This window comes from Pelophylax lessonae, assembly GCF_965119305.1.
Source record: "Pelophylax lessonae genome assembly, chromosome: 9".
Taxonomy (NCBI): domain Eukaryota; kingdom Metazoa; phylum Chordata; class Amphibia; order Anura; family Ranidae; genus Pelophylax; species Pelophylax lessonae.
The window spans coordinates 235,804,725-235,816,738 of NC_138776.1; the positions used below are offsets into that span (position 1 = coordinate 235,804,725).

Sequence of the window (12,014 nt, forward strand, 5' to 3'; positions counted from 1 at the left end):
AAATTTTTAAGTGTTGCCTATTGAGATCTCTATTGACCGTAGTTTGTCGCCATCCCACGGGGGGGCGCAATTTTAAACCGTAACATGTTTGGTATCTGTTTACTCAGCGTGACATCATCTTTCACAATATATAAAAAAAAAATGGGCTAACTTTACTGTTTTTAGTATTTTTTAAATGCAGTGAAATGTGATTTTTCAAAATTTTTCCAAAAAAATGGCGTTTTAAAGACCGCTGCGCAAATACCGCGTGACAAAAAATATTGCAATGACCGACATTTTATTCTCCAGAGTCTTTGCTAAAAAAATTATATATTTCTGATGATAGACTTAAATCGCAGGCAGAATCACGCGATTCTAGCAAAAAATATGCCTAGTTCTGTGCCAAAATTTGGCACATGAGCTTCTGTGGCGCATTTTTGGAGCAGAGGGAGGGTCATTCAAAAATGCACCACAAAATCACACGAAAAAAAAGCAACATGGCAGCATTACTCAGGTAGTAAACCAGGCCTAAGTGCAGACATGCATTTACACTAAAGTGCGTAAAATGCATGTTCTCAGTCTTTTACAGATTTGCAGTACATGTTCACGCATCTGGATGTCCCTTTTTAAAAAAAAAAAAAAAAAAAGATATGCTCTATTATGCGTTTTATTTTTTTTTTCTTTCTCATCTAGCTGCCTCTCTTCCAAAATCAGAACACATAGCTAATTTTAGAAATCTGAATTATTATACTCAACATTTTTTATTTTTTTTTTTTTGATTAAAAATGTTTATTGAAAAGTTTTTAAATACAACATTAGTACAGATGTAGTTAGCATTTGTATTTTACAAAATACTTATACATATATGTATTTATCATATAAAAATACAATTTAACAAAAATAGGGTTTACCTATGGAACGTGTTTTTTTTTTTTTTTTTTTTTGGTTTTTATTTTTTTTAAATAAAATGATCAAAATATTTATATAACAAAAAATAGTACAGATGAATCCTATCTTTAAGAATTTCATAGATATTACCAGATCAAAACATGTCAGTACTAGGAATTTCAAGTTTTGTCTTCCGATCAGGGGAGGAGTCAATATTAAGTGCTTATCCAGGATATTCAAGATCGGATATATGATAAGTAATGTCGAGTTAGTGTGTAGTTCCAACAAGATTAATGTTTGAAACATGTCTTATAAGGCTGAGGAACATTTATAAAGATAGCATGGATTCCATTTTTGGTAGAACAGTTTTTTAGAATTGGTTATAGTATGGTGCAAATTCTCCATGGACCTAATCTCTTCTACTCTATTTAATACTTGGGAATATGGAACGTCAGTGTCCTTCCAGTAATAGGCAACCGTCCACAACATTGCAACACCTATGGTGTGAATTAGCTTGGTGAGATGGGGAGATACATCTGGGACAGTAAGCAATGTTGTGGCTGAAGGATAATATTCCTATCCGCTAATTTTTCTATCAACGAGAAAATCTGAGACCAGCTATGGGCGATTTTATTGCAATCCAAAAAAGTCTCAGGGTGCCTACTTCCCCGCAACCCCTGAAGCAAACAGGTGGGACATCCGGAAAAAAATTATTAAGCTGTTCTGTTGTATAGTACCAACGGGTAATGACTTTCAACGCGGTTTCTCTAACATTCAATGATTTGGTGGATTTACGTATGTTTTGGGACATTAAGGACCAGTCGGCTGTGGAGAACTTTAATTGTAATTCTGTTTCCCATTTCAACATATATTGGAGTTTTTGTGAGGAGTCACATGTAATAAAATTCATGTAGATAGAGATCAGACCCTTCATTTTTATACTGTCCAACATTTATTTAACTGGCCTTTTTATTTTTCATTGGCACAGGATGGTGGCAGTCAGTACTGTGAAGATGGACAATGGGAAAGTCTCCTGTGAGACCCCTGAGGGAACAGTCATAAATATCAACATTAACCAGCGGTCCTGCATGGACGGCCTGCTGGATGCCATCAAGAATGTCAGACTGGGGAAGAAAGATGGACAAGGCAATCAGCCAGCCAGAGAGTCCGCTTCTGTTTTACATCTAGGGATTGGGGTATGAGTACTTCATTGGATCTTTATTACTTTTATTTTCTGTGTTTTGTATGGTAGATTTTAATCGTAATAAAAAAGCACATTGAAAAAGGGACCTAAGCTAGGTAACAGCAGCTCTGAAGAGCAAGCACCTAGTGGGCTTAATCTTTAAATTGATCTCCTTGGAGCACTGGTGGATCTTAACCCCAGACTGTACATGAGGCATGAACTTCTACCCAAGTCATGATTTAAGCCACACCCACTTCCTTACATTGAAAAGACTGTAAGAAGATGAGCATGCCAGAAGATGAGCATGCCAAAAAGTATGTGCTCAACAAGGCCTCTTACCCCCCGACCCATTATGCTGCAAACAACAAAACGTCATTTATCCATCTGTGACATGTCTGAGAATGTTGGAGGCTCTTTTCTGGAGCACTGTGGCTACCTTCCCTCTCTTTTCCCAATGTTTGTCAGGATGCTAGCGTAAAGAGGGGAAGTCTTACACAATCCTGCAGAGATTACATTAGTGTTTGGGGAGGGCATACAAGAGAGGGAGCCGGAAGCGTTATTATCCAAGTACTTTTCTTTGGTATGCTTACCTATGTATGGGGTGGTGACAGGGCATTTTTATGTCCTTCACCTTAATTATACATCACAGGTTACAGGAGAATTGGTGCTTAGATCACTGGGTTGTGTTTCACCTCCAGGTGATTGGACACTGGTTAAAAAAAAAACAAAGCTTGACCCAGCCCTCCAGCTTCCAGCAATGCCTCAGTTTTTTGCTGGTGGCCATAGGTGATGGACCTGTTGCTCTCTGCTAGGATAGTCTTTCTACTAAGAAATCCTCTTCAATTACTTTTGCTGATCCTCAGTGCTCTATAGCAGCAGTTTTCTGGATTGGTCCCTACAAACCAGGACCCATACAAATTTCAGGACGATTTTACCAGTATTCCGATGGGAAACAAAGAAAACAGAGCGCCTCTAAGTGCAGCAATTTATTAAAAGGTTAAAAAACACTAGTGATAACTCACTAGATAGGAGTAAGGTGAAGGCTTGTATGCTCCAGTGGCATGTCACAAGATGGATCAAGTCCCAGGGGTCCTGGAGAGTGGAGAGCTCCGTGCCGGTCGGGTGGACGGATGGACGCTGCGCCTGGAATCCTCCGTGACTCTATAGTCACATGGGCTGCTCAGATGTGATTGGTAGGCAATGCTCAGCATAGAAACTCACTGAAAACTGAGCAGGTGCAGAGCTGCCAGCACTGCTCTGCAAAATCCCCAGCTTAATTGGGGACATGGACTGAAGGGGGAGAGAGAGAACAGCAGGATCAACCAGGTTTTTTGAAGAATACAGAAAACAAATCTCAGTGACTAAGAGAGTACAGCATGTAATACACTATTTTTATTGATCTTTTATTTTTTTTAATGTGAGTCTAGTTACACTTTAAGAAAACATTTTTATACTTGCTTGTAAAATCCCTTTTGTGGAGTACATCACAGGATACAGGAGAGACCACTGGATTATGCTTAACCTCCCGGGTGATTGGTTTTTGGCAAATGGCAAACCTTGACACAGCCCTGCATATCTTCCTCCACTCCAGTTTTGCCTCGGTTTTGGTGGCAAGCAATATTGGAGTGAAAGACAAGGAGAGGAAATGGTGTCCTGTGATGTATTCCATGAAAGGGATTTTAAAAGCCAGTCAAAAAATTTTTTTTTTTAACCACTTAAGCCCCGGAGGATTTGGCTGCTAAAGGACCAGGGGTTTTTTTGCGATTTTTTACTGCGTGACTTTAACGGACAATTGCGCGGTCGTGCGACGCTGTACCTAAACGAATTTGACGTCCTTTTTTTCCCACAAACAGAGCTTTCTTTTGGTGGTATTTGATCACCTGTGCGATTTTTTGATCACGCGCTATAAACAAAAAAAGAGCGTAAATTTTGCAAAAATAACAATATTTTTCACATTTTTTTATATGAAATTCCCCAAAAAAAAAAGTAAAAATCAAAATTTTTTAATATTTTTCGGCCAATTTGTTTTATGCTACCTATGTTTGGTAAAAAAAATCGCAAAAAGCGTATTTTGATTGGTTTGCGCAAAAGTTATTGTGTTTACTAACAAAGAGAAAGATTTTTGTCATTTTTGGTGTTTTTTTTTTTCACGCATAATGGCGGCGATCTGCGATTTTTTTTTTCGGTACTGCGACATTGCGGCGGACAGATCGGACCCTTGACTGACATTTTTGACACTTTTGGGGTTACCAGTGACATTACTGCAGTAATCAGTGCTATACATATGCACTGTTACTGCAAAAATGACACTGGCAGGGAAGGGGTTAACTTTATTGGACAGGGAGGGGTTAAGTGTGTCCTAGGGGCGTGCTTTCTACTGTGTAGGGACATGGCTATTGGTGTAAAAGCAAAGATCAACCGTTCTACATAGTAGAACGGTCAGATCTTCACTTTTACACAGGGAGAACTGACAGGCAGCTTGTTTACACAAGCTGCTCTGTCTTTCTCCCTTCACAGGAGCGATTGTAGTGTGGCCGGCGGACATCGAGTCCGCCAGTCACACGCACTGACTTGCCTGTGAACGAGCCGCGGCGGGCGCGCGCCCGCCCGCGATAGGCTCGCAAGTCAGTGACAGGCGAGTGACGTACCGATACGTCACTCTGCCTGGCCGGGGCTGACCGCCGCAGTATATAGTCGTGCGGCGGTCGGCAACCGGTTAAAGTGTCACTAAACTCACATCATATAAAAAAAAAAAAATCAATAAATGGTGTATTACATGCTGGTTATACTCAGTCACTGAGATTTGTTTCAGTATTCTGCAAAAAACCTGGTTGATCCTGCTGTTCTCTATCTCCCCCTTCAGGCCATGTCCCCAATTCAGCTGGGATTTTGCAGAGCAGTGTTGGCAGCTCTGCACATGCTCAGTTTTCAGTGAGTTTCTATGCTGAGCATGTCCTCCCAATTACATCTGAGCATCCCATGTGACTATAGAGATTTTACAGGTAAGTTTTTAAAGGGGAAAAATAAATATCCCATTCACCTTCATGTGTTCAAGCCTCCACTGAAAAATGTCTGCAGAAAGAAAGACCTTTGTGAACAGCAGCTATGAAGTAACCTAATGCCTGATAATAATGATGTAATGTCTGCAACTATTGTTTTTAGAAAATCTAATTTTTATTTTGTCACTTGTTGCAGGTCTCTTTTATGACAATGGGTTTCATCAGTGTCATGCTGGCTATCATTTTGGCTGTGGTTCGTCCAAGCTTTGCTATCTTCTATACTGGGGCACACTTCTGGGTAGGATTTCCGGTAAGTGTAATGTGCACACAATCGAGATCAAGAAACCAATACTGGGAGGGAATCTTCCATATATTAACCTAAAGAATGTATGTGTTTAACAGAAATTGCTAAAGTGCTGTTGCAGACATGTGAACCTAGTCTGTAAACCTCTAACTTCCTACCTGTGGCCATTTTGGTTCTTGCTGTGCCCATTTAGACCCCAGTTATAAGAGTAGAAACAATTTGCAAAGAGGCTGTATGCGTGATCTGTAGTACACTCGCACAACACATCCCCTGTCTGATGATTTTCTGTATCAGGTTTCCAACAACACGTGTAGCATGTCTGCATACTCTGTCTGCATAAACTAGGAACCCACTATCACGTACCTGGTGGAAGCCAAGCTGAGAAAGGGGTTTTTCTTGCATCTCTGATTTACTAACCCTAGAAGTGGAGACTGGTAATGTGGGGACAAAGGGTGATATGAGGGCCAAAGTTGCAGGCAGTGTCAGATGTGTAGGTCACACGACTGTAATCCACTGTGCAGGAACCATATGAGGGAGCAGAACAACATCAAAGCAGGAGAGCAGGGCATAGCTAGAAGATGATCCAAGGAGTGGTGAATACCAGGCAGTAAGGTACCTAGTCATACAATCACAAGGATAGAGAAAGTATGGGTTTTAGGGCCCAATTGAAACAGGAAAACCAAGGATCCATTTTAGCAAAAAATAAACAATTTATTTAGATCATATAAAAATACATAGTGTGGTACATGAGGGATTCCTGGACAACAGAAGCAATCCCCCATATATTCACCAAAACGTAACAATTAAAAACTACAGCACAGAAATATCCCCGTTGTAGGGGGCTAATACATGCTTCAAGCTAGTGTTGGTGCGAAAAGTCTTTGTTGTTCGGTTTGAAGGTCCCAATGAGCCAACGCGTTTCGCATCGGGCTTCGTCAGGGCCAAAGAGACCGAGCAATACCAATATTTCTTGCTGTATATAGTGTTGTTAATAGGCAGAACATATAGACTCCTGTGTTCATGAATCTCTTGTAAGTACAGGATTGGTAGAACAGACCAATCTAAGGTTTTTGTTCCTTCAGTTAATATAGGTCCCCCATATGTTGTAGTGACGAATTTTTCTTCATATGACACTGGCAGTGAAGGAGTTAACTTTATTGGAGAGGGAGGGGTTAAGTGTGTCCCTAGGGGCGTGTTTCGAACTGTGATTGGCTGTGGCTACTAGTGTAAGAACAGAGATCAACGGTCCTATATAGTAGAACCGTGTGATCTCCATTCTTACACAGGGAAGAATGACAGGCGGCTTTGTTTACATTAGCCGCCTGCCTTTCTTTCGGTGTAACGGAAGATCGCGAGTGCCCGGCGGGGGGGGGGGGGTTCGTGACCACGCCTCCGGGGTCGCGCGCTCGCTCCCTACGTAGCCCTACGTCGCTTTGCCTGTGAGGGGCTGACCGCCGTAGTAAATAGTCGTGCGGCGGTCGGCAAGCGGTTAAATCTAACCCCCTACACATCTTTCACTGCCAGCGACCAGTAAACTCCTCCAGGTACTTTGGTTTCCTCCCACACTTTAAAGACATGCTGGTAGGTTAACTTGGCTCCTGTCTAAAATGGTGATAGTATGTGCTTGAGGGCAGAGACTGATATGAATGTACTCTATATACATATCGGTCCCGTTGGATGTAGTGCGCATGCGTCAACGAAAACTTTGCAATGCGCACGCACCAAAAACCAAGACGCAGGGGCTCCATAATGTATGGGAGGTGTTCATTTTACCTCTCTTCCATTGCAGGACCATGATAGTACAAACACTGAATCCATTTAGATCAGGTTTACTTCCTGCTTTTTAGCTTCCAAGGTCCGGACCCTCAGGAGGGTGACGTTCACACCACATTGGAAAAAACCATCTCCAGCCATACCCAATACTCATTTGACTCCATGCTCATGCTATCGGAGTCCACATTTTCTGATAAGCAGTGAATTTATGTGACTGGTGGATGGTACACGGTGGTGATGTAACTACGTAGAGTGGCAAAAATATTATATACAACGGAGTTCACACTGGGATCTTCTTCTCAACTTCACTCTACAACATTAATTACGGGCTTTATTTTCTTTTATGGAATTTAGGATTATGCTATTTTGGCACTTTACACTTCATGATTATTTTCCACATACATATTTTTTTTTTTTTATGCATTGTCATTTTTTCAGCGCTGCACTTTATCACTAATTTTGTTGCAATGTTTTGTCCATTGTGGTGCGAGCAGCTCTATTCTATATTTGAATTAGCGCAGTGTTGCACCTATACACTATAAATACATAAGTGGTTCAAATCCTGAACTTGGTGTTGAGTTGTTCACTTTAAGGTCATCAGAGGACAAGTGGGCACTCTTTACATCTGGAAGAAAAGAGATTTTGTCTCCAAATACGGAAAGGTTTCTTCACAGTAAGAGCTGTGAAAATGTGGAATAGACTCCCTCCAGAGCTGATTCTGGCCAAATCAATAGCCTGGATTTTTTCCTAAATGTACATATTCTAACTGGGTACCGATATTAGGTAAAGTTGATCCAAGGAATATCCGATTGCCTCTCAGGGGTTTAGGAAGGTATTTGTTCCCCTGCTGGAGCAAATTGGGTCATGCTTTGCTGGGGTTTTTTTTTTTTTTTTTTGCCTTCCTGTGGATTAACTGTGGGTAAAGGATTGTGTATATGGGACTGTTTGACTTTTTTTTTTTCCCCTTATTGGTTGAACTAGATGGACTTTTTGTGAGCTTTCTTTCCACCTCATTGGGGGAATTGTCTTCCTTTTTGCCCTCTTCAGCTCCAAAAGATTACAAGGACATTTTGGTTACACTGTAGTCGGGCATCTGTGAACAAGAGTTTCTTTGTTCTGCCAGTAGGTCCTTGAACAGAATATCCCGCTTCAAGCTCCACTATTGTCAGGTGGATCAGACAACTTTTCAGTGCTTGGGCCCTTTTCAGCCTTGGGCATCTGTATTTGCAAGGCTACCACATGGTACTCTGTTCACATGTTCTGCCAGGTGGATGTTGAGGCCTCAGCTGATGCAAGCTTCAGCGGCAAGGTGCTTTAAACTATTGAGTGTTTTTGGGATTTTAAAACTTTTCTCTTTCGTTCGTCGATGGACACAGCGCTCCGTAAATCATAACTAATGGGTTATGTTGCCTCCTTCCAGGAGTAGGACTAGGCAGAACAAAAAAAAACCTGGCTACGCCCATGGGCTGTCCCCAGCTGGTATATAACCCCCTCTCTGCTCTAGGTAATCAGTTTCTTCAGTTTCTTCTCTGGAGATTTACAATACTGCTGGGCGATGGGCTGGATAGTCTAGATTCAGTGGTCCATCCAGCGAGTGCATGCAGACCACAGCTACACACTAGGTCAGCCGCGACCTAGCCTCACGGACAAAGGCTGGCCTGCAAGTTAAACGTCTCGCAGGGTCACCTAGCTTGGGTTTGAATCACAGCAGTCCCTTGGCTGACAGCTTCCCTACTTTGGCGAGGAGTTCTTTCTGGAGCGTTACCATGGAAGGGTAAGTACAGTCCTCCCCCCTGTCCCCTTTTTTCTATGGGGTGGGGGACGCAGGTAACCTCCAGGGATGGTCAGTCCTGCCTGCAGGTTTCCTCCTTCCATACTGAAATCCCTCACTGAGAGGGGGTCCCAGGGCAGAGAATGCAGCAATGCTGCCCTGCTATCCCCACTCTGTAAGAGTTATGCGATAGTGTGTCCTGCCCTGGTAGTCTGGAGGGGTCCCAGTGTAGGAGACCCCTAGGTGCATGCCCTGCTGTTTGTAGTGGGAGTATAGGGGTGTCCCAGTGCAGAGTGCACAGCAGAGTCTCCCCTAAACGTGTCCTACCTTCGGGGGTGTCCCGTTGCAGAGGGTGCAGGAAAGATCCTGGCAGCATGCTTCAGTGTCGCTGTTGGGGTGCCATTTTCCTTTAGTCTAGCTCAGGGGTCTTCAAACTATGGCCCTCCAGTTGTTCAGGAACTACAATTCCCATCATGCCTAGTCATGTCTGTGAATTTCAGTTTTACACTGCCTCATGGGATGTGTAGTTCTGCAACAGCTGGAGGGCCGTAGTTTGAGGATCCATGGTCTAGCTGGTCTCTGGTTGGTGGCCATGTTTGTGTAGCGGATGATGTCAGGAGTGCTGGAGGACTAGGGCCTCGTGAAGATGCCGAAGCTCCTCCTCTTCCCCCCTTAGTTTCCTCTTCCTGTGCCGGGACGTGAACGGGGAAAGCGTCCATGATGATGCTGGGTTTGAATTTTCGGTGCTCCTCAGGTCGGTAGGATGAGTCTTTGGGGGTCCCTGTTATCTATCTCTCTGCTGATAGGTACCCTGAGCCTTTGGGGGATCCTTTAGTGGTGCCAAAAAGATAGTTCTTTCTTTCCTTATGAAACCTCAGTGTCACATCTCCCCCACTGACCCCCTCATGGAGGTCCCTCGGAACCCCAGCTTCCCATGGTTGCACTGACGGCGGTCCTGCAGTCCTTAGTGTCCCGGGTGGAAGTGGTGTGTGGGCAAAGGCCTAGGAGGAAGCGTCCCCTGCCTTCCCCTGCTCAGTCTGTCTCATCTGATTCTGAGCCTGATGGCGCCGTGGACGTGGCCCAACCAGGGGGGCTTAATATCGTACCCCCAGATCCATCCAATAGTGAGGATGATTCCTCCATGGTCGCAGCAGCAAATGAAAAGCCGCTGGTAGAAGCACTTATTACTGCAGTGCGTGAGACGTTTGGTGCGCATAAGTCACCTCGCTCTCCAGAGGTGTTTCCTTATGTGCCTTATTTTGACAGGTTTTCCTGTAAGGAATGGGAACAACCAAAATGTACCCTTTGTGTTCCCTAAATGTTTTGCTGTACGTTATCCTTTTAAGGAATCCTTTTTTTTTTTTTTTTTTTTTTTTTTTTAAGTGCAGCTTACCGGTCCTTAGATGTGGTGCCAACATTCGTTTTTTTTTTTTTTTTTTTTTGCGAAGATGATTTTCAGCAAGCACACTATTGTGTACAATATTGCCAAAATAGCTGTATCCTTGACACTACCGATAAACTGAAAAGAAAGCACAAACAATCCTAACTTCTTGTGTAAATTTCTGGTCTCATCAGCCTGCATGTAACAAAGTTAAACAAAGGGAGACCTGTTTGAAGTCCAGCCTGTGTGACATACAGTACATGGCTCCCTCCATAGATACAGCGAAGTAGCAAGTATGACAAAGGGATAGGATGTTCACAGAATTACCAGGTTAAAAACATATGACCGGCGCTTAGCCACATATTACAACATGTGTCCATATAAGTCCATATATTGTCCAATACATGTGGGTAAATAGGTGGGATAATTTAGAATGGAGGGGGGCACTGAAAATGTCCAACAATTAGTGCAGCCGTCCAGAACCAGTGAGCCAAAGGTTCTCCAAACTGTATGCAAAAAAAGAAAAGAAAGAGGCTAAAACAAACCTATTTATTCCATAAAATATGCACTCACATTGTGCGTATGTAGAAAACATGTGTGGGATATCCTCCTGGGGAACTCCAAGATGGATCCGGTTTAAAAAGAGTCATCCAGTCCGTGCTGCCAGCTGGGGAGCCGGTCTCCTCTTTGCCGCAGCCTGCAGTAAGCGGTGAAGCTGAAGCGGAAGCGTCCGTATTTTGAAAGCGAGGCTTGGTAAGCAGGAACAGCAGGAGCATGTGGATGACGTCACTGGATTGCGACGCGTTTCCGAGCGTGCGTGCTGCCGTCGGACAGGCAGCCGCGCTCCTTCATCAAAGCACCAGACATGGGATAACAGCAAGAGGAATAGCTAGCCTTATAAACAATCAGAGGGGGAAAGGGGGGGGGGTGGGGGTTGAAGCCTGACCGAAAAACAAATGCAGCTAACGTCTGGTAAGCTACAATATCTGACTCTTGCCTTCCTCCTACATGGTGAAAACACTGGTGCTTGGCGATTTGGCCTAGTGCCATCACACGCAGGTGGGGGAGAGGATCTTCAGCTTTGTGTAAGCAGGATGAGAAGATGGAGGGCGCTCTGGATAGTGGATTCTGGCCAGAGGAGATTTCTGCAATAGATTGGATACAGAAGCAGGTATCTCAGCAGCACTAGGGCAGCAACTCCAAGAGGGAAGACAACTCTGGTACAAAGAAAACAAACAGAAGGTGCCTTTAAATGCAGAAAACAAGACTTTTATTGCCAAAGGATAAAAATGCACTTACTAGCATTAAAATAAAACCAGGCTCATTTTAGCATGTAGCAAAGAATCCAGTAACAGGTGGTCCCAGGGGTCGTCCAATGTGCAGCTCGATGGTGGAGATCCCAACCGACCCGCAGGAGAAATGACCAGGAAGGATGGCCGTGCTGCCGGGACCAGCGTGGAATGCAGGACCCGGATGTGACGTCAGCAAAAGGGGCCCAGGACCAGTGTGGAACGCAAATGCCAGGAAGTGATGTCAAAGGAGCGGTACGTGTTTTGGAACATCGATGGACTCCTTAATGACAAAGGAGCCAGTCATCCCATCCGGGTCCTGCGTTCCACGCTGGTCCCAGCAGCACAGCCATCCTCCCTAGTCCCTTCTCCTGCGGCCCCTCTCTGCTGGTCGGTTAGGATCTCCACCATCAAGCTGCACATTGGACCACCCCTGGGACCACCTGC

General features: G+C 43.9%; 1 protein-coding gene across 1 annotated transcript in view; it reads left to right on the forward strand.

Moving 5' to 3' along the window:
• Positions 1-1,844: 1,844 nt before the first annotated feature.
• LOC309564848 (transmembrane protein 176B-like) overlaps positions 1,845-12,014 on the forward strand; it is a 30,324-nt gene continuing 20,154 nt past the window's right edge. The window contains exons 1-2 of the mRNA XM_082269534.1: positions 1,845-2,063; positions 5,246-5,359. Coding sequence (XP_082125660.1) covers positions 1,857-2,063; positions 5,246-5,359 — 321 coding nt within the window. The 5' untranslated portion in view covers positions 1,845-1,856. The remainder of the gene's footprint in view (positions 2,064-5,245; positions 5,360-12,014) is intronic.